This window comes from Odocoileus virginianus, chromosome X, assembly GCF_023699985.2.
Source record: "Odocoileus virginianus isolate 20LAN1187 ecotype Illinois chromosome X, Ovbor_1.2, whole genome shotgun sequence".
NCBI classification, from domain to species: Eukaryota; Metazoa; Chordata; class Mammalia; order Artiodactyla; family Cervidae; genus Odocoileus; species Odocoileus virginianus.
The window spans coordinates 30,438,019-30,465,091 of record NC_069708.1 but is presented as its reverse complement, the minus strand read 5'-3'; the positions used below and the strand labels follow the sequence as shown (position 1 = coordinate 30,465,091).

At 37.1% G+C, this 27,073-nt stretch overlaps 1 protein-coding gene across 3 annotated transcripts in view; it reads left to right on the top strand.

Moving 5' to 3' along the window:
* The window catches only part of ZDHHC15 (zinc finger DHHC-type palmitoyltransferase 15), a 131,595-nt gene extending 105,093 nt beyond the window's left edge, over window positions 1-26,502 (top strand). For 2 of the 3 annotated variants that reach the window (XM_070462082.1, XM_020882476.2), the window contains one exon: window positions 23,986-26,502. In XM_070462082.1, coding sequence (XP_070318183.1) covers window positions 23,986-24,038 — 53 coding nt within the window. In that variant the 3' untranslated portion in view covers window positions 24,039-26,502. Of the gene's footprint in view, window positions 1-19,876; window positions 20,048-23,985 lie in introns of those variants that run through there. The other variant, XM_070462083.1, reaches the window with a different exon arrangement.
* Window positions 26,503-27,073: the final 571 nt, after the last annotated feature.

Below are 27,073 nucleotides of genomic sequence, written 5' to 3'. Positions count from 1 at the left end.
AACTCAGTGTAATTTAGTATCAAAAGAAAATTTTTAGTAAAAAAAAATACTGTGGAGCTTGAAACTGATCTGATAACCCTCTAATTCTATTCCCATGAAAAATCTGGCAATTATTCAGAGGCCGTCAATCTGTTGGCTCTCAGGTCTTCACTTCTTTACATTAAAGAACCCTGCTGTGAACGAGTATAGGTGCTATATAAGATTTTCTATATGCCAGTGACTTTGCTATGTACTTGACATATGTTATCTCATTTAATGCTCACATCAACTCTTTGAGGTGAATTTTTTTTTATTAACATCTAGGTTTGTAAAATGTAAGTGACTATTGAAGAGACAAGGCTAATTTTTCAGCAAAAATATACATCGTTTTAAATTTCTAAAATTTAGTCATGGAAAGGCAAACATACAATTAACTTACTTCTTTGATCAAATCTTTTTCATTATTTTATCCTTAAAAATAAATTCTACTTGAAAATTAAAAATTCTTTTATTTATTTATTTTTTTATTTTTTTTATTACTTGGAGGCTAATTACTTTACAATATTGTAGTGGTTTTTGTCATACATTGACATGAATCAGCCATGCATATACATGTATTCCCCATCCCGATACCCTCTCCCACCTCCCTCTCCACCCGATCTCTCTGGGTTTCCCAGTGCACCAGGCCCGAGCACTTGTCTCATGCATCCAACCTGGGCTGGTGATCTGTTTCACCCTAGATAATATACATGTTTCGATGCTGTTCTCTTGAAACATCCCACCCTCGCCTTCTCCCACATAGTCCAAAAGTCTGTTCTATACATCTGTGTCTCTTTTTCTGTTTTGCATATAGGGTTATCGTTACCATCTTTCTAAATTCCATATATATGTGTTAGTATACTGAAATAGTGTTTTTCTTTCTACCTTACTTCACTCTGTATAATGGGCTCCAGTTTCATCCATCTCATTAGAATTGATTCAAATGAATTCTTTTTAATGGCTGAGTAATATTCCATGGTGTATATGTACCACAGCTTCCTCATCCATTTGTCTGCTGATGGGCATCTAGGTTGCTTCCATGTCCTGGCTATTATAAACAGTGCTGTGATGAATATTGGGGTGCACGTGTCTCTTTCAGATCTGGTTTCCTCGATGTATATGCCCAGAAGTGGGATTGCTGGGTCATATGGCAGTTCTATTTCCAGTTTTTTAAGAAATCTCCACACTGTTTTCCATAGTGGCTGTACTAGTTTGCATTCCCACCAACAGTGTAAGAGGGTTCCCTTTTCTGCACACCCTCTCCAGCATTTATTGCTTGTAGACTTTTGGATAGCAGCCATCCTGACTGGCATGTAATGGTATAAGGTGAATGTTATTATCCCCATTTTAATGAGAAACCTGAAGTCCAAAGAAGTTAAACCACCTATCTAGCTACTATGTAAATAACCTAACATTGCAACTGAGGTCTGTCTGACTTCAGATTATGCCCTTTCTAATATAGGACTACATTTAAAAACCTGATTTGCTATATTTACTGTGCACCTTCACTTATAATTAAAGGTTTAAAAGAGGAAAGAATTAAATCTATCTTCTTATCCAAAGTCCTAATGAAATGTTTGACACTTGTATGGTACTAGTACTTAGATTTCACTTATCCATGGTGTTTATCTCCATCATTTTCTTATTTTAGCATTTTACTATGGGTATTCTTTGACTACTAATAGATGTTAACAGGAAAAAGTTATTTGGTGAAATAAATTTAGGAAACCATTCATCCATATTAGAGAGTTATCTTTACCATAGGACTTATGCAAATAAGTTTTGTCACTCTCCAAGAGGGGATTGTAGTAGCCCCCTGAAGTTACTTGACTGAACTTATTTTCTTATATGCACATCATGGAACTTTGTCTTTAGTGCAGTACTTGTCAAGACCGATAATATGCTAAGGAATTTTGTAAATCCCCAAAAGTGGAATAAGTTTTTTCAAAATTTATATGATCATGCCCTTTTTTTGTAATATCTCGGGTAAATATGAAGCCATAAAATACATTTTTGATATGATTCTCTAGGTAAGTGAAATTTCCTTTAAGCAATGCTTTTCCCATTGCACCCTATTCAAATAAATTAATTTGATCTATTTTGTGGGAACAACAGAGTCATGTTCTAATAATAATAGAAAAGTGTTTGGGAACATGAGAAGGCAGAATGGTACAATCATTTCAAAGTTTATCAAGATATTAAGAATTACACATAATCACTACAGTGATGTTTGTGAAAGCTCCAAATGGAAAACAACTTGAATGTCTATCAATAGGAGAATGGTTGAATAAGTTATGTATTTCTAAATTATTAGATATTTTATATGTTTTTCTTGTTTTTCTTTTGAAAAGTTTTAAAAATTAAAGTATAAAAGGTTAAAGTGAGTACCTCTCTATTTACAACTTATGATTAACAAATGCTAGCATATTTTTTTCATTTTTCTCAAATTTTTATGCATAGAAAAGAAATTATTGCCATAATTTTTTACACACAAAAACACTGATTCTCAATGAGGATGAAAAGTCAAATTTGGAGAAACATTTGCAAAATATGTAACACAGAAATTTTTTTGTAACACACACAATTTATCATCCTCAGTTTACAAAGATGTTACAAATCAGTAAGAGAAGCAACAACACAACAGTTAGAAATTCTGCAAAGGTTGAGAACAATCAACAAAATAAAAGTTAAAAAAACATGAAAATTACTCAACTTGAGTAGAAAGAAATGCAAATTAAAATAGCCCTAGATATTAATTTTTGTCTACTAAAGAAGCCAATTTTTATAATGTTGGCAAGAACAGGTGCTGATGATGTAAGGTTAAATTCACAGATAATTTTTTGAGGGCAAAATATATAACATATGTAAAAACCTTAAATATTTCATGTAATTTTATCTGATAACTACATTTTAGAAATGTATTTTAATTTTAATGAAGTCATCAGAGATATGCATGACTATTCATCATCAATTTATTATAATACCAGAAAATTAAATATCTAACAATAGAGGAATGGTGAAATAAATTACCAAATCATTATGGTGAACTATTATGTACTGTTAAAAGTAATTATTTTGAAGAATAATTCATAAGATTATGTGGAAAAACTGTATGAGTGCAGTTTAATTCTGAAAAATTTACTGAGATATAGTTCACATACCATGTAATTTGACCACATACAGTGTACAATTCAGTGACTTTTTTTGATATTCATAGTCATATAACCATCACCACAATCAATTTTAGAACATTTTCATTGCCTACAAAAGAAACCCCATACTCATTACCAGTGATTCCCCATGCCTCCACTCCCACCTCTAGGAAACCACTAATCTATTTTCTATCTCTATAGATTTGCCTACTCTGGACATTCCATATAATCCATGATTCCATGGAATCATACAATATATGATCTTTTGGAAGAAAATGTGTAAATCAAATATTTGATAGGAGATTTGTATGCAGAATACATCAATATAAAGAGGTCTTACAATTCTATGGTAAAAAGATGATACATATTTTAATGAGCAAGGGATTTGAATAGACATTTCTCCACATACAAGTGACCAATAAGCACATGAAAAGATGCTTAACATCATTAAGGAATTATTCCTATTAAGGAATGCAAGTCAATACAACAGGATACCATTTAATAATCACTAGAATGGCTATTGTCATTGTTGTTCAATCGCTAAGTCATATCTGACGCTTTTGCAACTCCATGGACCGTACCCCACCAGGCTCCTCCATCCATGGGATTTCCTGGTAGTAAAGAATCAACTTGCCAATGCATTTGATACAGGTTCAACTTCTGGGTCAGGAAGCTCACCTAGAGAAGGAAATGGCAACCTAGTCCAGTATACTTGCCTGGGCAATCCCATGGACAGAGAAGCTTGGTGGGCCACAGTCCATGGGGTTGCAAAAGACTTGGTGACTGAACAACAACAACAGAGGATGGCTATAATCCAGAAGACAGATAATAACAAGTGTTGGTGAGGATTCGGAGAAACTGGAACCTTCATACACTTCTGGTGGCGGTACAGAATGATACAGTCACTTTGGAAAACAGCTTGGAAGTCCTTTAGTATGTTAAGCATAAAATTACCATTATTGTTGTTCAGTTGCCAAATCATGTCCAACTCTTTGTGACCTCATGGACCACAGCACACCAGGCCTCTCTGTCCCTCACCATCTCCCAAAGTTTGCCCAAGTTCATGTCCATTGTTCCTGTCTAAATTTACCATATGCCCTAGCAATTCCACTTCTTTGTATATAACCAACAAAAATGAAAATCATATGTCCAAAAAAAAAACTCCTGCATGAATGCTCACAGCAGCACTATTCATAATACCCCAAAAATGGAAACAACACTAATATCCATCTACTGATGAATAGATAAACAAGATGCAGCATATCTGTACAATGGAATGCCATTTGGCAACCAAAGAAATGCATGCTACAACGTGGGATGGACCTTGAAAATATAGAATAGTATTTTTAATTTAAAATTTTTAAGTATTAAAATATATCTTTATATATAAGGAAACACTGAAAGGAATTATATCAAAATATAAGTAAAAACAAACTTTTTACATGGGTTACTTCCTTCTCTGTCAAGTCTTAACACTTCAACCTCTCTCTCGGCAATATTCTTTTCTCCCTAACTTCAATGCTTTAGCCAGCAAAAATCCAAACTCCAGATCCAATCCAGCCATCTGCCTTCTCCATTTCTATACTCAGGCTGCTGAGAACTACTATAAAAATAATACAACTGGTTATAAATACTCACTGCAACTAATTAGAAATGACACAACTGAGACTACACATTTGTGACCTTCAACATAAACTGATATGGTAAATTTTCACTGTTTACCAGTAGTTCTTTCCTTTGTTAACCACAACTTCATATAGTCTCTCTTTTCACTGTCATTCCACATCATAGGAAAGTCCTAACACATGAAATAGGGCTAAGAAAGGAAATAAAAGTCACTCTAATTGGAAAAGAAGTAAAATTATCTCTATTTGCAGATGTCATGATTGTGTACATAAAGAATCTACAGAAACTCCTAGAATTAATGAGTAAGTTTATCAAGTTCACAGCACACAAGATTAATGGACAAACATCTATTATATTCCTATATACTAGCATTGCACAATTGGGAAACCAAAATCAAAAGCACAATACCATTCACAATAACTCCAAAAAAGTAAACAACTAGATATATATATCTAACAAATCATACATAATATCTATATGCTGAAACTTATAAAACATTGATGAAGAAGCCATGGAAGACCTAAATAAATAGAGACACATACTATGCTTATGGGTCAGAAGATTCAGTATAATTAAGATGTCAATACTCCCAAAATTGATAGACATTTAATATAATCCTAATTAATATTTTAATTTTAATTAAAGTTTTTTGTATAGATAGACAAGCTGACACTACAATTTATATGTAAAGTAAGGGAACTAGAATAGCCAAAACAATTCTGAAAAAAGTACAAAATTGAAGGACTCAAACTTCCAATTTTAAGACATACTATAATGCTATAGTAGTCAAGACAGTGTGATATTAACCAAAGGAACAGACCTATGAACCAATGGAACAGAATAAAAAATAAACTACATAGACAGACACATAAAGATGCTCAACTGATTTTTACACAAAAAGCAATGGTGATTCAGTGGAGAACATACAGTCTTCGACAAACAGTGATAGAATAATTGGACATACCTACACCTACAGCTCACAACATGTACAAAATTTAATTCAAAATGATCATAGACCTAAATGCAAAACTGTAAAAATCTCAGAAGAAAATGTAGGAGAAAATCTTTATTACTTTGATTTAAGTAAATAGTTCTTAGATATGACATCAAAAGTACTATACATGAAAGAAAAAAATTACAAGTTGGACTTCAACAAAATTAAAAATGTATTCTCTGAGAAAATCATTGTTAAGAGAGTAAAAAGACAGGCCACTGACTCAGAGAAAATATTTGCAAAACACATGTCTGATAAAGGATTTGTATCTAGATTACATTAAATGATCTAAAATCTCAAAAGTAAGAAAACAAACACAATAAAATAGTAAGCAAAAAGTTTGAATGGTTATTTAACCAAAAGTAGAAATAACCATAAGAAAAAAATGCTTAAAGGGATGGCAAAAATGACAGAGTAGGAACACCCCGATCTCATCTCTGATGGACACAGCAAAATTACAACTACTTATAGAGTAGCTGTCTCTGAGAATGACCTGAAGATTAACAGAAAAGTTTTCCCACAGCTAAAGACATAAAGAAGGAACCACAATGAGACAGGTGGGAGGAGCAGAGGCAGTATAGTCAGGACCTACACCTTCAGTTGAGTGACCCACAAAGGGGAGGAATATAACAATCATAGAAATTCGCCCCAAGGAGCAAGGGATCTGATTCCCAAATCAGTCTCCCCAGCCTGGAGATCCTACACTGGCAAAATGAGCTCACAGAACATCTAACATTGAAAACTACCAGGACTTAAGGTGAAAGAGCTGGAAAGCTATAGGAAACAGACCTTGCTCTTAAAAGGCACACAAAAAAATCCCACATACCCAAAGTCCCAGGATAGAAGTAGTAGTTTGAAAGGAGCCTGGGTCAGACCTACTTGCTGATCTTGGAAAGACTCCTGGAGGGACATAGGGCAACTGCTACTCACCCTGGGGAATGGAGACAGTGGTGGCAGCAATTTGGAATACCTCATTCTGATAACACCAGCACTGGGAAGCATTATTTTGGAACTCTCCTACCAGCCTGTTTGCACTGGGGACTCAGCCTCACCCAACAACAGGTTGCCACCAGCACCAAGTACCCTCAAGTCACACAAACAATCACAGAGATATCTAACTCCACCTACCAGTAGGCTAGCAGCAGCTCCAACCCCCCCCCCCACCCCGGGCCACAGAGCCAACTATGTGGGAAGCCTATCCCACATTTCAGTAGGCCCACAGCCACTGCACAAGGCATGGCGTCATAGCTAACCATACCAGGATCAACACCTACCCACGAGCACACCCACAGTATTTAGCACTGCCACAAGAGAAGAGCACATGCAGCCCACATAGGAGGCACCCTTAGAACATATAACACTGGTGACCTGAGGGGAGCACGCTGCTGGGCTCCATAGGACGTCTCCTATATAAGGTCACTTCTCCAAGATTAAGAAACATAACCAGCCTATCAAATACATAGAAATAAAACAGCAAATTAGGCAAAATGAAGTGACAGAAGGATTTGTTCCAAACAAAGGAACAAGATAAAACCCAAGAAGAAGAGCTAAATGAAAAGAAAATAAGCAAACTACCTGATAAAGAGTTCAAAGTAATCATCATAAAGATGTTCAACAAATTCATGAGATGAATGGGTTAACACAGTGAAAATTTCAACAAAGGGTTAGAAAATATAAAGGAGAATCCAATACATTCGAAGAATATAATAACTTGAATTAAAAAAAAAAACACTAGAAGGAGCCAATGATATATTAGATGACACAGTGGAATGGATCAGCAATCTGGATGACACATAGTAAAAATCACACAAGCTGAAGGGGAAAAAGAAAAAAGAACTTTAAAAAAGGAGAGAAATTATTTAAAAGACCTCTGAGACAACATCAACATACTACATTTTCATTATGTGGGTCACAGAAAGAAGAGATAAAGGGTTAGAGAACATATTTGAAGAAATAATTCTTGAAAACTTCCCTAACTTGGGAAAGGAAACAGACAACGAGATCCAGAAAGCACAGAGCATCCCAAATGAAATGAATACAAAGAGGTTCACACCAAGACACATTATATTTAAAGGGAAAAATTAAAACAAGAATCTTCAAAGCAGCAAGGGAAAAGCAATGTGCTATAATATAAGGGAACTCACATAAAGCTATCATCTGACTTTTCAGAAGAAACTCTGCAGGCCAAAAGGGATTGGCACAATATATTCAAAGTGATGAAAGGAAAAAAGTTACAACCAAGACTGCTCTACCCTTCAGAGTTCTCATTCAGATTTAAACAAGTGATAAATAATTTTGCAGACAAGCAGAAGTAGAAAGAGTTCAGCACCACCAAACCAGGTTAGGAAGAAATGTTAAAGGCATTCCTCTAAGCAAAAAAAGGAGTGAGGGGACACATGCATGTCTATAACCAATTCATGTTGATGTATGGTAAAAACAATCACAATATTCCACAATATGTAAGGCAAATGCTAACAAGTATGAAAGGAGAAATTAACAGTAACACAATAATAGTGGGAGACTTTAATACCCTACTCACACCTATGGATAGATCAACTAAACAGAAAATTAGCAAGGAAACACAAACTTTAAAAGTTACAATGGACCAGTTACACCTAATTGATATCTATATGACTTTCACCCCAAAACAATGAATTTCACCTTTTTCTTGAGAGCACACGGAAGCTTCTCCAGAATAGATCACACCCTGGGCCATAAATCTTGCCTTGGTAAATTAAAAAAAAAATGAAATCATTCCAAGCATCTTTTCTGATCACAATGTGGTAAGATTAGATGTCAACTACAGGGGGAAAAAAACTGTTAAAAATACAAACATATGGAGGCTAAATGACATGCTTCTGAATAGTCAACAATTCACAGAAGAAATTAAAAAAGAAATCAAAATATGCATAGAAACAAATGAAAATGAGAGCACAACAACCCAAAAACCTATGGATTCAGTAAAAGCAGTGCTAAGGGGAAGGTTCATAGCAATACAAGCTTACCTCAAGAAACAAGAAAAAAGTCAAATAAATAACCTAGCTCTACACCTAAAGCAACTAGGAAAAAAAGAAATGAAGCACCCCAGGGTTAGTACAAGGAAAGAAATCCTAAAAATTAGGGCAGAAATAAATGCAAAAGAAACAAAGGAGAGACCATAGCAAAAATCAACAAAGCTAAAGGCTGCTTCTTTGAGAAGATAAATAAAATAGACAAACCATTAGCCAGACTCAACAAGAAAAAAAGGAGTAGAATAAAATCAAAAAATTAGAAATGAAAATGGAGAAATCACAACAGACAACACACAAATACAAAGGATCATAAGAGAATACTATCAGCAACTATATGCCAATAAAATGGACAACTTGGAAGAAATAGACAAATTCTTAGAAAAGTATAACTTTCCAAAACTGAACCGGGAAGAAATAGAAAATCTTAACAGATGCAGCACAAGCACAGAAATCAAAACTGTAATCAGAAATCTTACAACAAACAAAAGCCCAGGACCAGATGGCTTCACAGTTGAATTCTACCAAAAATTTAGAGAAGAGTTAACACCTATCCTACTTAAACTCTTCCAGAAAATTGCAGAGAAACGTGAACTTCCAAACTCATTCTATGAGGCCACCATCACCATAATACTGAAACCAGAAAGATGCCACAAAAGGAACTACAGGCCAATATCACTGATGAACATAGATGCAAAAATCCTTAACAAAATTCTATCTAACAGAATCCAACCACATATTAAAAAGATCATACATCATGACCAAGTGGGCTTTATCCCAGGGATGCAAGGATTCTTCAATATTCACAAATCAATCAATGTGATACACCACATTAACAAATTGAAAGATAAAAACCATATGATTATCTCAATGCTGCTGCTGCTGCTGCTGCTAAGTCACTTCAGTCATGTCCGACTCATGTGCAACCCCATAGATGGCAGCCCACCAGGCTCCTCTGCCCCTGGAATTCTCCAGGCAAGAACACTGGAGTGGGTTGCCATTTCCTTCTCCAATGCATGAATGCGTGCTGAGTCGCTTCAGTCGTGTCCAACTCTGTGCGACCCTATGGACAGCAGCCCACCAGGCTCCTCTGTCCACGGGACTCTCCAGGCAAGAATACTGGAGTTGGTTGCCATTTCCTTCTCCAGATTATCTCAATAGGTGCAGAGAATGCCTTTGACAAAATTCAACATCCATTTATGATAAAACCCCCCAGAAAGCAGGAATAAAGGGAACATGCCTCAACATAATAAAAGCCATATATGATAAACCACAGCAAACATCATCCTCAGTGGTGAAAAATTGAAAGCATTTCCCCTAAAGTCAGGAACAAGACAAGGGTGCCCACTCTCACCACTATTATTCAACATAGTTTTGGAAGTTTTGGCCACAGCAGTCAGAGCACAAAAAGAAATAAAAGGAATCCAGATAGGAAAAGAAGTGCAACTCTCACTGTCTGCAGATGACATGATCCTCTACATAGAAAACCCTAAAGACTTGACCAGAAAATTACGAGAGCTAATCAGTGAATATAGTAAAGTTGGATATAAAATCAACACACGGAAATCCCTTGCATTCCTATACAGTAACAATGAGAAAACAGAAAGAGAAATTAAGGAAACAATTCCATTCACCATTGCAATGAAAAGAATAAAATACTTAGAAATAAATCTACCTAAAGAAACAAAAGACCTATATATAGAAAACTACAAAACATTGATGAAAGAAATCAAGGATGACACAAATAGATGGAGAAATATACCATGTCCATGGATCAGAAGAATCAATATTGTGAAGATGAGTATACTACCCAAAGGAATCTATAGAGTCAATGCAATCCCTATCAAGCTACCAACGGTATTCTTCACAGAACTAGACAAATAGCCAAAGTAATCTTGAGAAAGAATGGAACTGGAGGAATCAACCTGCCTGACTTCAGGCTCTACTACAAAGTCACAGTCATCAAGACAATATGGTACTTGCACAAAGAGAAATATAGATAATTGGAACAAAATAGAAAGCCCATAGATAAATCCACGCACCTATGGACACCTTATCTTTGACAGAGGAGGCAAGAATATACAATGGAAAAAAGACAAACTCTTTAACAAGTGGTGCTGGGAAAACTGGTCAACCACTTCTAAAAGAATGAAACTAGAACACTTTCTAACATAATACACAAAAATAAACTCAAAATGGATTAAAGATCTAAACATAAGACCAGAAACTATAAAACTCCTAGAGGAAAACATAGACAAAACACTCTCTGACATAAATCACAGCAGTATCCTCTATGACCCACCTCCCAGAGTAATGGAAATGAACACAAAAATAAACAAATGGGATCTAATTAAACTTAAAAGCTTTTGCACAGTGGAGGAAACTATAAGCAAGGTGAAAAGACAGCATTCAGAATGGAAGAAAATAATAGCAAATGAAGCAACTGACAAAGAATTAATCTCAAAAATATACAAGTAACTCCTATGGCTCAGTTCCAGAAAAATAAACAATCCAATCAAATAATGAGCCAAAGAACTAAACAGACATTTCTCCAAAGAAGACATACAGATGGCTAACAAAGACATGAAAAGATGCTCAACATCACTCATTGTCAGAGAAATGCAAGTCAAAACCACAATGAGGTAACATATCATGCCCGTCAGAATGGCTGATATCAAAAAGTCTACAGATAATAAATGCTGGAGAGGGTATGGAGCAAAGGGAATCCTCTTACACTGTTGGTCGGAATGCAAACTAGTACAGCCACTATGGAGAACAGTGTGGAGATTCCTTAAAAAACTGGAAATAGAACTGCCATACGACCCAGCAATCCCTCTGCTGGGCATACATACCGAGGAAACCAGAATTGAAAGAGACCCGTGTGCCCCAGTGTTCATCACAGCACTGTTTACAATAGCCAGGACATGGAAGCAACCTAGATTTCCATCAGCAGACAAATGGATAAGAAAGCTGTGGCACATATACACAATGGAATATTACTCAGCCATTAAAAAGAATGCATTTGAATCAGTTCTAATGAGGTGGATGAAACTGGAGCCTATTATACAGTGTGAAGTAAGCCAGAAAGAAAAACACCAATACAGTATACTAATGCATATATATGGAATTTAGAAAGATGGTAACAATGACCCTATATGCGAGACTGCAAAAGAGACACAGATGTAAAGAACAGACTTTTAGACTCTATGGGAGAAGGCAAGGGTGGGATGGTCTGAGAGAAGAGCATCGAAACGTGTATATTATCAAGTGTGATACAGATCGCCAGTCCAGGTTGGATGCAAGAGACAAATTCTTGCGGCTGGTGCACTGGGATGACCCAGAGGAATGGGATGGGGAGGAAGGTGGGAAGGCGGTTCAGGATGGGGAACACATGTAAATCCATGGCTGATTCATGTCAATGTATGGCAAAAACCACTACAATATTGTAAAGTAATTAGCCTCCAACTAATAAAAATAAATGGGAAAAAAATAAATAAAAGGAGCAAGAAAAACAACAAAAAAAAGATTGCTGGGAGAAATATCAACAACCTCAGATATGCAGATGACACCACTCTAATGGCAGAAAGTAAAGAGGAACTAAAGAGCCTCTTGATGAGGATAAAAGAGGAGAGTGAAAAGACTGGCTTAAAACTCAACATTCAAAAAACTAAGATCATGGCATTTGGTCCCATCATTTAATGGTAACTAGTTGGGGGGAAAATGGAAACAGTGACAGATTTTATTTTCTTGGGCTCCAGGATCACTACGGATGGTGACTGCAGCTATTAAATAAAAAGATGCTTGCTCCTTGGAAGAAAAACTATGACAAACCTAGACAGCATATTAAAGAGCAGAGACATCAATTTGCCAACAAAGGCCCTGATAGCCAAAGCTATGGTTTTCCCAGTAGTTACATACAGATGAGAGAGTTGAACCATAAAGAAGTCTGAGCACTGAAGAATTGATGCTTTTGAATTATGGTGCTGGAGAAGACACTTGAGAGTCCCTTGGACTGCAAGGAGTTCCAACCAGTCTATCCTAAAGGAGATCAGTGCTGGGTTTTCATTGGAAGGACTGATGCTGAAGCTGAAACTCAAATACTTTGGCCACCTTATGTGAAGAGTCGACTCATTGGAAAGACCCTGATGCTAGGAAAGATTGAAGGCGGGCGGAGAAGGAGGTGGCAGAGGATGAGATAGTTAGATAGCATCACCGAATCAATGGACATGAATATGGGCAAACTCCAGGAAATAACGAAGGAAAGGCAAGCCTGGTATGCTGCAGTCCATGGAGTTGCAGAGGGCCAGACAGGACTTAGCAACTGAACAACAGAAATAATGCTATTACTGTTTAGTTGCTAAGTCATGTCCAACTCTTTGTGACCCAATGGATTGTTGCCAGCCAGGCCCCTCTGTTCATGGGATTTTCCAAGCAAGAATACTGGAGTGGATTGCCATTTCCTTCTCCAGGTGATCTTCCCGACCTAAGGACCAAACCTGTGTCTCCTGCTTGGCTGGCGGATTCTTTACCTATCGAACTCATGTCTCCTGCATAGTAGGATTCTTTACCTCTGAGACACCATTTATGAACCTAAAAATGCATTATTCTAAGTGAAAAAACCCAGTTCATAGCACAGAGAATGTAGTCAATAATATTGTAGTATCCTTTGTATCATGTATAACCTATAAAAATTTCAAATTGCTATGTTGTATACCTGAAACTAAGAAGTCAACTATACTTCAATTTTAAAAACAAAAATATTTCTGAAGTCTATGTGCTGTATGATTCCATTTGTATGAAATTTTGGAAAAGGCAAAAAATACATAGAAAACAGATTAGTGGTTCCCAGGTTTAAGGATCAGAAGAAGTTCTGCATTCTATCTGAGATTGTGGTTACAAGATTCTACACATGTATAAAAGTTCACAGAACTGTAAACCCACAAAAGTTAATTTGACTCTATTTAAATTTAAAAATTAAAAACAACCCTTCTCTCATGCTCCTCCACATCTTTCTACACCCTTCTCCCCCTCCCCCCATCCCTACCATCAGACATCTTCTTAAGATGGTGTCTTCCCAAACTTTGCTAGGTTATCTCCGATGCATCACATAAATCTACTCATTCCTTAGGGAATCCGCCCATTTCTTGGCTAAAGGGCATATATATGGTGATAACTACTGCATATGTATCTCCAGCCTAGAACTCTTTCCTGAGTTCCAGACCTGAATAACCAAGTGCCTTTCAACTTCACCCACCTCAAAACTCATTTCCTGTTTTGTTCCTTCTCTTTCAACTGTCATTCACATCTAATTATCCACTTAAGTATAATTTTTCTAGTTAGATTACCATGACTCCAGACCATGTGTTTGTCACCTGTATTACTGCAATAGCTTTTTAACTGATTTTCCTACTTCCAGTTTTGCCCCTTCCAGTCCATTCTCCACATTGCAACTAGAATGATGAAAAGTTTAAGTCTGTATAATGGCTGTTTCATTGGCTTCAGCAGAGTCTGAAATCCTTAACGTAATTTAAAGCCCTTTTATGACCCGGCCCCTGCTCATCTCTCCAGATTCTCAACTCTTAAGCTTCCTCTCCGCTAGTTTTATCCCCAACTCTGCACTTGAACCACATCTCAACTTCCTTCAGCCCCTCAAACATGCCCCTGCTGCTTCTCATGATTGGGATGCTTCTTTAGCAACCTCCACCTCCTCCATTCCAGTCTACTTTAGCTGGATATACAGTACTATTCTCTAGATTTCAGCTTCCACATCATGTACATGGGTTTATCACTGACTAATGTCCCTTTTAGGAGAATTCCGTGGATAGAGGAGCCTGTCAGGCTACAGTTCATGGGGTCACAAAGAGTTGGACGTGACTGAGTAACTAGAGAGAGAGAGATAATGACTTTATGAGAGCCCTTTTATCCCATTCTATAATAGCCTACTTATATTTTGTCTCTCATACTAAATTGTAAGTTCCTTGAGGGCAGTCACTATGTCTTGTTCACATTTTAGTGCACAATGCCTGACACATGGTAAGTATTCAATAAATATATGTCAAGTGAGTGAAGGAGAAGGAGGGGGTGTAGAAAACAGTTTCTAAAATTATAGGTTATTTTTTTCTTTTCTTTTTCTTTTATTTTTTTCATTTATTTTTATTAGTTGGAGGCTAATTACTTTACAATATTGTAGTGGTTTTTGCCATTCATTGAAATGAATCAGCCATGGATTTACATGTGTTCCCCATCCTGAACCGCCTTCCCACCTCCCTCCCCATCCCATTCCTCTGGGTCATCCCAGTGCACCAGCCCCAAGAATTTGTCTCTTGCATCCAACCTGGACAGGCGATCTGTATCACACTTGATAATATACATGTTTCGATGTTCTTCTATCAGACCATTCCACCCTCACCTCCTCCCATAGAGTCCAAACGTCTGTTCTTTACATCTGTGTCTCTTTTTCTGTCTTGCATATAGGGTTATCATTACCATCTCTCTAAATTCTATATATATGCGTTAGTATACTGTATTGGTGTTTATCTTTCTGGCTTACTTCACTCTGTATAATGAGCTCCAGTTTCATCCACCTCATTAGAACTGATTCAAATGCATTCTTTTTAATGGCTGAGTAATATTCCATTGTGTATATGTGCCACAGCTTTCTTATACATTTGTCTGCTGATGGGAATCTAGGTTGCTTCCATGTCCTGGCTGTTATAAACAGTGCTGCAATGAACACTGGGGTACACGGGTCTCTTTCAATTCTGGCTTCCTCAGTGTGTATGCCCAGGAGTGGGATTACTGGGTCATATAGCAGTTCTATTTCCAGTTTTTTAAGGAATCTCCACATTGTTCTCCATAGTGGCTGTACTAGTTTGCATTCCGACCAACAGTGTAAGAGGATTCCCTTTGCTCCATACCCTCTCCAGCACTTATTGTCTGTAGACTTTTTGATATCAGCCATTCTGACGGGCATGATATGGTACCTCATTGTGGTTTTGATTTGCATTTCTCTGACAACGAGTGATGTTGAGCATCTTTTCATGTCTTTGTTAGCCATCTGTATGTCTTCTTTGGAGAAATGTCTCTTTAGTTCTTTGGCCCATTTTTTGATTGGATCATTTAATTTTCTGGAATTGAGCTGCAGGAGTTGCTTGTATATTTTTGAGATTAATCCATTGTTTCTTCGTTTGCTATTATTTTCTCCCATTCTGAGGGCTGTCTTTTCACCTTGCTTATAGTTTCCATTGTTGTACAAAAGCTTTTAAGTTTCATTAGGTCCCATTTGTTTATTTTTGCTTTTATTTCCAATATTCTGGGAGGTGGGTCATAGAGGATCTTGCTGTGATTTGTGTCAAAGAGTGTTTTGCCTATGTTCTCCTCTAGGAGTTTTATAGTTTCTGGTCTTACACTTAAATCTTTAATTCATTTTGAGTTTATTTTTGTGTATTATGTTAGAAAGTGTTCTAGTTTCATTCTTTTAGAAGTGGTTGACCAGTTTTCCCAGCACCACTTGTTAAAGAGTTTGTCTTTTTTCCATTGTATATTCTTGCCTCCTCTGTCAAAGATAAGGTGTCCATAGGTGCGTGGATTTATCTCTGGGCTTTCTATTTTGTTCCAATTATCTATATTTCTCTTTGTGCAAGTACCATACTGTCTTGATGACTGACTTTGTAGTAGAGCCTGAAGTCAGGCAGGTTGATTGCTCCAGTTCCCTTCTTCTTTCTCAAGATTGTTTTGGCTATTCAAGGTTTTTTGTATTTCCATACAAATTGTGAAATTATTTGTTCTAGTTCTGTGAAGAATATCGTTGGTAACTTGATAGGAATTGCACTGAATCTATAGATTCCTTTGGGTAGTATACTCATTTTCACAATATTGATTCTTCTGATCCATGAACAAGGTATAATTCTCCATCTATTTGTGTCCTCTTTCATTTCTTTCATCAGTGTTTTATAGTTTTCTATGTATAGGTCTTTTGTTTCTTTAAGTAGATATACACCTAAGTATTTTACTCTTTTTGTTGCAATGGTGAATGGAATTGTTTCCTTAATTTCTCTTTCTGTTTTCTCATTGTTAGTATATAGGAATGCAAGGGATTTCTGTGTGTTAATTTTATATCCTGAAAATTTACTATACTCATTGATTAGCTCTAGTAATTTTCTGGTCAAGTCTTTAGGGTTTTCTATGTAGAGGGTCATGTCATCTGCAGACAGTGAGAGTTGCACTTCTTCTTTTCCTATCTGGATTCCTTTTATTTCTTTTTCTGCTCTGATTGCTGTGGCCAAAACTTCCAAAACTATGTTGAATAATAGTGGTGAGAGTGGGCACCCTTGTCTTGTTCCTGATTTTAGGGGAAATGCTTTCAATTTTTCAGCATTGAAGATAATGTTTGCTGTGGGTTTGTCACATATACCTTTTATTATGTTGAGGTATGTTCCTTCTATTCCTGCTCTCTGGAGAGTTTTTATCATAAATGGATGTTGAATTTTGCAAAGGCTTTTTCTGCATCTATTGAGACAATCATATGGATTTTATCTTTCAATTTGTTGATGTGGTGTATTACATTGATTGATTTGTGAATATTAAAGAATCCTTGCATTCATGGAATAAAGCCCACTTGGTCATGATGTATGATCTTTTTGATATGTTGTTGGATTCTGTTTGCTAGAATTTTGTTAAGGATTTTTGCATCTATGTTCTTCAGTGATGTTAGCCTGTAGTTTTCTTTTTTTGTGGCATCTCTTTCTGGTTTTGGAATTAGGGTGATGGTGGCTTCATAGAATGAGTTTGGGAGTTTGCCTTCTTCTGCAATTTTCTGGAAGAGTTTGAGTAAGATAGGTGTTAGCTCTTCTCTGAATTTTTGGGAGAATTCAGCTGTGAAGCCATCTGGTCCTGGGCTTTTGTTTGCAGGAAGATTTCTGATTACAGTTTCAATTTCCATGCTTGTGATGGGTCTGTTAAGATTTTCTATTTCTTCCTGGTTCAGTTTTGGAAAGTTATACTTTTCTAAGAATTTGTCCATTTCATCCAAGTTGTCCATTTTATTGGCATAGAGATGCTGGTAGTAGTCTCTTATGATCCTTGGTATTTTAGTGTCTTCTGTTGTGATCTCTCCATTTTCATTTCTAATTTTGTTGATTTGGTTCTGCTCCCTTTGTTTCTTAATGAGTCTTGCTAATGGTTTGTCAGTTTTGTTTATCTTCTCAAAAAACCAGCTTTTAGCTTTGTTGATTTTTGCTATGGTCTCTTCTGTTTCTTTTGCATTTATGTCTGCCCTAATTTTTAGGATTTCTTTCCTCCTACTAATATTGAGGTTCTTCATTTCTTCCTTCTCTAGTTGCTTTAGGTATAGAGTTAGGTTATTTATTTGACTTTTTTCTTGTTTCTTGAGGTAAGCTTGTATTGCTATGAACCTTCCCTTAGCACTGCTTTTATAGTGTCCCATAGGTTTTGGGTTGTTGTGTTTTTATTTTCATTTGTTTCTATGCATATTTTGATTTCTTTTTTTTTATTTCTTCTATGATTTTTTGGTTATTCAGAAGCGTGTTATTTAGCCTCCATATGTTTGGATTTTTAATAGTTTTTTTTTTTTTTCCTGTAATGGAGATTAATCTTACTGCATTGTGGTCAGAAAAGATGACTGGAATGATTTCAATTTTTTTGAATTTACCAAGGCTAGATTTATGGCCCAGGATGTGATCTGGTCTGGAGAAGGCTCCGTGTGCACCTGAGAAAAAGGTGAAATTGATTGTTTTGGGGTGAAATGTCCTATAGATATCAATTAGGTCGAACTGGTCCATTGTGTCACTTAAAGTTTGTGTTCCCTTGTTAATTTTCTGTTTAGTTGATCTATCCATAGGTGTGAGTGGGATATTAATGTCTCCCACTATTATTGTGTTATTGTTAATTTCCACTTTAATACTCGTTACCATTTGCCTTGCATATTGCGGTGATCCTATGTTGGGTGCATATGTATTTATAATTGTTATATCTTCTTCTTGGATTAATCCTTTGATCATTATATAGTGTCCTTTTTTGTCTCTTTTCACACCCTTTATTTTAAAGTCTATTTTATCTGATATGAGTATTCTGACTCCTGCTTTCTTTTGGTGTCTGTTTGTGTGAAATATTTTTTCCAGCCCTTCACTTTCAGTCTGTATGTGTCCCTTGCTTTGAGGTGGGTCTCTTGTAGACAGCATATATAGGGGTCTTGTTTTTGCATCTATTCAGCCACTCTTTGTCTTTTGGTTGGGGCATTCAACCCATTTACATTTAAGGTAATTATTGACAGGTATGGCCCCGTTGCCATTTACTTTATTGTTTTGGATTCGTGTTTATACAGCCTTTCTGTGTTTCCTATCTAGAGAAGATCCTTTAGCATTTGTTGAAGAGCTGGTTTGGTGGTGCTGAATTCTCTCAGCTTTTGCTTGTCTGTAAAGCTTTTAAATTCTCCTTCATATCTGAATGAGATCCTTGCTGGGTACAGTAATGTGGGTTGTAGGTTATTCTCTTTTATTACTCTAGGTATATTCTGACATTCCCTTCTGACCTGAAGCGTTTCTGTTGATAGATCAGCTGTTATCCTTATGGGAATCCCTTTGTGTGTTATTTGTTGTTTCTCCCTTGCTGCTTTTAATATTTGTTCTTTGTGTTTGATCTTTGTTAATTTGATTAATATGTGTCTTGGGGTGTTTCGCCTTGGGTTTATCCTGTTTGGGACTCTCTCAGTTTCTTGGACCTGTGTGACTATTTCCTTCCCCATTTTAGGGAAGTTTTCAGCTATTATCTCCTCGAGTGACTTTCTCATGGCCTTTCTTTTTGTCTTCTTCTTCTGGGACTCCTATGATTCGAATGTTGGGGCTTTTCACATTGTCCCAGAGGTCCCTGAGGTTGTCCTCATTTCTTTTCATTCTTTTTTCTTTTTTCCTCTCTGCTTCATTTTTTTCCACCGTCTTATCTTCTACCTCACTTATCCTATCTTCTGCCTCCATTATTCTACTGTTGGTTCCCTCCAGAGTGTTTTTGATCTCATTTATTGCATTATTCATTTCTAATTGACTCTTTTTTATTTCTTCTAGGTCCTTGTTAAACATTTCTTGCATCTTCTCAATCCTTGTCTCCAGGCTATTTATCTGTAACTCCATTTTGTTTTCAAGATTTTGGATCATTTTTATTATCATTATTCTAAATTCTTTTTCAGGTAGGTTCCCTATCTCCTCCTCTTTTGTTTGGCTTGGTGGGCATTTTTCGTGTTCCTTTACCTGCTGGATATTTCTCTGCCTTTTCATCTTGTTTAGATTGCTGTGTTTGGGGTGGCCTTTCTGTATTCTGGTAGTCTGCAGTTCCTTTTTATTGTGGAGGTTTCCCCAGTGGGTGGGGTTGGACGAATGGCTTGTCAAGGTTTCCTGGTTAGGGAAGCTTGTGTTGATGTTCCAGTGCATCGAGCTGAATTTCTTCTCTCTGGAGTGCAGTGGAGTGTCCAGTAGTGAGTTTTGAAATGGGTCTATGTGTTTCATGTGACTCTGGGCAGCCTGTATGTTGATGCTCAGGGCTATGTTCCTGCGTTGCTGGAGAATTTGTGTGGTATGTCTTGCTCTCGAACTTATTGGCTCTTGGGTGGTGGTTCATTTCAGTGTAGGTATGGAGGCTTTTGAATGATCTCTTATTACTTAATGTTCCCTGTAGTCAGGAGTTCTCTGGTGTTCTCAGGTTTGGGGCTTAAGTCTCCTGCCTCTGGATTTCAGTCTTATTCTTCCAGTAGCGTCGAGACTTCTCCAACTATACAGCACTGATAATAAAACTTCTAGGTTAATGGTGAAAAGATTATCCACAGTGAGGGACAGCCAGAGAGGTTCACAGGTTACATGAGGAAGAGGAGAGGGAGGAAGGAGATAGAGATGAGCAGGAGGAGAAAAAGGGGGACTCAAGAGGAGAGAGACAGATCTACACAGTACTCTGTTCCCTAAGTGTTCTCCATAGCCCAGAACACCCACAGAGATTCACAGAATTGGACTGAGAAGAGAAGGGGGAGGGAGGAAATATAGGTGATTTGGGGGAGAAAAAAAGAGTCAGAAGGGGAAGGGAGTAAACATCACACTCCTGAGTAAAAATGGGTACTGAATATTGGATTCTTATATGTCCAAAATTGATATCAGATACTGAAAAACAAAGATTAAAAATCTAGAGTAGAGGTTAGACTCCTAAAAATACAATATTAAAAACAAAAACAAAAACACAAAAAATTTGAGAAATATATATGAAGTTCACTTTAAAAATAGGGTCATTTTTTTTTGCAAGGTTATAGTTGGTTATGAAAATGGATATTAAAGAGTAATAGAGGAGTAATAGAGGACTTTAAAAAATAAAAGAAAAAAATTTTTTAATTAAAAAAATTTTTAATAAAAAAATAATAGTAAAATTATATCTAGGAATTTCTCTGGAGCTGTTGTGGGCAGTGTGGGTTTGGTTCAGTTTCAGATAGCTCCTTGTTCCAGCTTACACTTCTCAATATCTATAGGCCCCTTCCAGTGTAGTCGGTGTTAACTACAGGGATTTTAATCTGTTGCACCTGTCACTTCTAAAGCGGTTCCCTTTGTTTATTTGGCTTCTGTTTGCAGGTCTCTACAGTGTCTAATTTCCGCCCTGACACAAGTGGGCAGAGGTGGTCTCTTGTTTAGGTTCACTTGTTCAGTCGTGCTGTGAGGAGTGAGGGGAACTGCAGACAAATGTCACTGGCATGTGTGGGGAGTACTTGCAGTGTTCTGGCCACACTGGGTTTGCCCCCGCTCGCGGCTTGTGTGCTTTCCCCGTCTACACTGCTCAGGCTCCAGGCTGCTCTACAGGGAGTGGGCCCTGAGTGTGTGCACTTCCCAGGCCTAAGCCGCTCAGGTTCAGGTTTTTGGGTACTCCACAAAGGTCCAGACTTGGTTGGGCCTGCGTTTTTGCCTTGCCCAGCTCAAGCAGCTCAGGCAGCCAGGAGCTTGACGAGCACACTCTCCCCAGGTGCAGTGCGCCTTATTCCCTTCCTGGTCCCAGCCTCAGTTTCCACGCGCCAGTAGGGTGTGCCCTCTGTCTCTTCTGGGGAGCTGGTCTCTAGCTGCAACCCTCCTGGCGGATGTCAACCATCCAGAATCTCAGGAAGTCTTTGGTTAGAAACTGGAAGCCTGTTTGCAGTTTGGTAGGGGATGCCATCTCTGAGGCCGAGTTTGCCTCTTTCCCCTCCCTCCTGCCTCCTGCCTCCAGCAGGGGATGGGCTGTTCCGCTACCAGCTAGTTCTTCTCTGGAATTGCTCAGTCCTTCCTTTGTTCTGCGAATGGGCCGGCAGTATCTTCAGTTAGGGCTTTTTGCCGGTTAATTTTCTCTCTCTCTCTTGCTATCCCACAGTTTAAGTTGCTGTCTCACATTAGCTCCCTCTGATTGCCCTCAGGGCATTCAGGCCCGGTCCTTACCCTAAGCAATGCCGCCCGCTCATTTCCGTTCAGCCCCCACTTGCTGGTGGCGGATGTGAGCGTCTGGGGTACTTTTCTGCTGGGAGTTGCTTTTAGGCATGTAATCTGTGGGTTTTATTTATTTCTCCTCCCGGTTAGGTTGCCCTCTGAGATTCAAAAACTTCCCACAGACCCGCCGGTGAGAGGGTTTCCTGGTGTTCAGAAACTTCCTCTATTAAGACTCCCTTCCTGGGATGGGTCTCCGTCCCTAACTCTCTTGTCTCTTTTTTTTATCTTTTATATTTTGTTCTACCTCCTTTCAAAGACAATAGGCTCCTTTTCTTGGCGCCTGATGTCCTCTGCTAGCGATCAAAAGTTGTTTTGTGGTGTTTGCTCAGCATTCAAATGTGCTTTTGATGAATTTGTAGGAGAAAAAGTGGTCTCCCCATCCTATTTCTCCGCCATCTTAGCTCCTCCCTCCGTCATTTTTTTCTTAATGCCTTTCTACATTTTCCAGTCATTCTATGATGCACATAAATTGTTTTTATAATATGAACAATATATTAAGGGATTCCCTGGCATTTCAGTGGTTAGGAATAGGTGCTTTCACTGCAGTGGGCCCAGGTTCAATCCCTAGTAGGGAAACTAAGATCCTGCAAGCCATATGGTACAGCAAATATATATATATATGTGTGTGTGTGTGTGTGTGTGTGTGTGTGTGTGAAATAGTTTTGAAAGTATATTAAACATAACAGAAAAGAGAAAAAACTATGAAGAAAGTTTAAATCACGTATAATCCCACCACCTAAAGATAACTATTTTGACATTTTGTTGTATGCCATCCAATATTTTCTATGAATATATTTTTTAAACATTGAGACCATGTTGTGTTCAGTTTTGAATTCTCCTTTTTTCACTAATGCTGCAAGTGATTTTCCATTATATCAAGGTACTTTTGCTTATTTAACCAATTCTCTGCTGTCCAACCTTAAGATTTTATTCAAATTTTCACTATTATGAGTAAGGTTGCCAATATCTTTGAACATAAATCTTTTCCTTCATTTATAATCATTTTCTTTTTGCATGTTGGTTATACATTTTTATATTTTAAATTAATTTCTTTATTTTAATTGAAGGCTAATTACTTTACAATATTTTGGTGGTTTGATAGGATCCTAGAAGCAAAACTACTGGTGTGAACTTTTTAAAAGACTGTTAATATAAGTGACCAAATTGTTTTCCAGAGGGCTTATACTAATAATAGCTGCTTGAGTATGCCAGACACTGTTTTGGTAGATTTTGTTATGCTTGTTTTACAGATGAAGAAATTAATTTGTCCAGAATTATAGAGATAGTAAATGGCAAAGTTAGAATTCAAATACCAGATTGTGCAATTTCAAAGCTTATGTTATTTCTTGAGAATTTCAAAAATAAATATTTTTACATTATCAAATTATGTATATGTACTAGAGAAAATGTGGAAAATATTAGAGAAAATGAAAATAAATTACTCATGAATTCACTACTTTCAACAGCTTAGTGTATTTCATCTGTTTTTTGTTCCAGATAAAAATTCTGGGTTAAAATAGCATTGTATGTATAATTTTACACCCTGCTTTTTTCACTTAACATTTTTCAATGCTGACTCATACTCTTCAACAACATAATTTTAACAGTTGCATATTATTGTCAATGGATGTTACCATGTGAATATTTACACTAGTTCAGCTCACTTGTGAACTTTTTTTTTTCATTCCCAGGACCCTCCATCTCCAATGAAGTTTACAGAGTTCAGTGTTGGAAACCATTCTGATCTTCAAAATAAGTCACCACGGCAGATTGAAACTTCTCAATTTGAAAGCATCCCATCAAATACTTGCTGTGCAGATAGATGTTTCAGAACTTATAAATTATTTAATTTACTAGCTGAACTCATCAATCTGGTAGCAATTAATTCAAGCCAGTCTTCCTCTACTTCTTTCTTCATTTCCTCTCCTCCCCTCAGTGAAAGCCTAAATGTATGTATTTATCTTTCCAGGGGCTCTTTTTATTCCTCTTGTCAGGTAAAGGGGAACTCAAAAGACTCCCTTGGAGTCTTTAACTCTTCTAGAAAGACCGTTAATCATATCTATAGGTCTTTGTTTTGTTGAGGGGAATCAGACAAGTTTGATGCTTGTGCACATGTGCATTTATAAGCATATACATGTGCAACAATTTATACAAAATTCTGCTGCTGTGTTGTGAAAATTGAGGTTTAAAATAATCTGAAGCTTTTCATTCAATCATATCTTTTTCCTAAATAGCAATCTAAATATTCGCTGAGCTGTGAACACCTTTTCCTATATCAAGTACCTAAAATTTAAGAGGGTGATTCAACACTGTGATCAAGGTCTGTGAATTGGGAATTGAACAATGTAAAACCTGCTCTCTGTCATAGATGTGTGGTGTTCCTGAAAGCACCACAGCTAATAGAGATCAGATCAGATTTCCATTTTTAATGCCAGGGTGTGGGGAAATTTGCCAATAACTTTTATTCTTTTCTTTGCTACCTAGCTTTACTTTAACCTTCACGAATTAGTCTTATGATGAAAGAAAAACTATAAGCTCAAGTTATGGACCATTGGTTTTGTTAAGGGGTTTAAGGATGATTTTCAGGTTTAATTACAATACTGTTAACAAGGGCAAAATTTCATATTTGAAATTAGCTTAAGGATTAGCACTGAAGATTTTTTTTCACAACAGGAATTAGTGTACAAATAGAGAAAAATCCAATAGTAATATATCCTTTTTCTTTTTTTCTTTCCTTCTTATTTTGTTTAGTTTCAATAGTAGTGCAGCCATTAAGATAGTTTACAACCATTTCCCAGTTTATTTATAATAAGCCTTTCTTTTAGTTCTAGTTCCTGAATCAATAAGTTTGGACAGTAACACTGCTTCTCTATCATAATAATAATATCTAAGAGTATTGACGGTTTTCATTTCTCAGTCAGTGCCATAGTGCACAGCTGCTAACAATAGAAGTTCCAACTCTTACAGAGATCAGTAAGTTAGAAGCACCGTACTGATAACAAGTTGTTGAAATCCTAGAGGAGTTAGGTTTGCTAAAGTATTCTCTGAAACCTTTTTGAGTAAAAAAGAGTTGCCTGCCACAAACAATTCAGTGTTCAGGCTCCAGTGGAGCTGTGAATGTGCACAGTCCAGCTACTTAAAGCAATGAAAAACCCGTTCATTTGAATTCTCTAGGTAATTCTGGTCAAAAGACTTTCAGCATTAATTAAATGGATTGTGGCCATCATTTCACCTGAGAGAATACTATACATGACTAAATCTATTAGTGCCAGGGACTGTTTTTCAAACTCCAATGGCAAGAACCAGCCTAGAAGACTCTACACACTGAGTTTCATGGTAAAATCATATATGTTCAGATGAGATTTTCCCTCTTCCTCTTTCCCTTCAAAACACTCTCTTGTTTGGGTGTATCTTGAAGACTTATTGATCATCCACATGATACTGTGTTTGACAAGCCTTGCCTTATATTCATGTAAAAATGCACCTTTCCTAAAAGTAGGACTGTTGCTTACTCCAAAGCCAGTAGGCCTCAAAACAATCTATCCAGTCCATCATCTTCTGCCAAGAGTTTAGGCGGAACAGCTGCTAACTGATTCAAAGCCAGGAAGGAATCAATAACTTATTTAATGAATAGAGTGTATCAGCACTCATAGAAATCAGGTCATAAAAGACAATGTCAGGGAACTACGAGAAAGCACTGGAAGGGTAAAGCTCAGGAAAACTGTAATGCAAAGATGATTGTTTATGTCTTACAGACTTACACTGTCTTCGAAAGGCCAAATAAAGCAGGGTTTTACCTGGGGACTTAGGGAAATAAAGAAACCCTATTCCTATCTCTGAACTTTTGTTCTATTAGTTTATAGACTCTGATACTGTCCTCATTATAGGTCATTGTGTATTGATTTCTGTACCTAAACACCCCCCCCCACAGTTGGTTGATTATTTATAAAGAAAACAGAGGGGTTTGTTTGATAATTAGCAGACCCTGATCTGGCTCCTTTGCTTGCTTTTCCTTGGGGCAATTTCCAATAACCTCTGTGGGATCTCATCCCCCAGTCTTTAGTAGCCATCTTCCCCATTTGCAAAACAAAGATGCTCATTGTTAGGCATACAGGTGAAAGGTGCTATGTAATTCCCCAGTGCTCTTATATATCTTTCATTGCAGGGGTAGAATTAAAAGTTTAACCAGAACAGTATTTCTAAACAAATCAGTGTGCTCGATTCTTTCTTCCTTACTCTCATTGATGATTTGTTCTTGCAGAGCTTAGAGTACTTTATTAATGTTATTCTATTCATTCTAACAATGTCCTTGGAAAGAGGCAGAATAGAAATTATTTTCCCCGTGGTACAAACCTGAAAAATTAAGGGCAAAAGAAATGAAGCTCCCTCCAAAACACATAGCTGTCTGGGACAGAATTCACAGTTGCCACGTCCAGTGCACTGTTAAAGTGACTTAGCTTCCCAGTACTGGAATAAACATGGAGCAGCTTAGAACATTGAGAGCAACTAGGGCTGGACCACATTTCTGAAGAGTCTTTTTCCAAAATCTAAAAGTATGCAGTTTGTACAATTCTTATTTTCTATATGATATAAATGTGTTTTGTGCCTCTTTCCCCTTCTGGCACCATATGACACATTTATTTCACACTATGTGGCATCAGCCCAGGTCATTTTGCCCTCTGGCACCCATAGAGCCAATTTTCAGGCCTGTCTTTTCCAGAGAGAAGAAAGTGCTATGTGCTTCCTCATGTTTATGCCAAATTACACAAAGTGTAGATA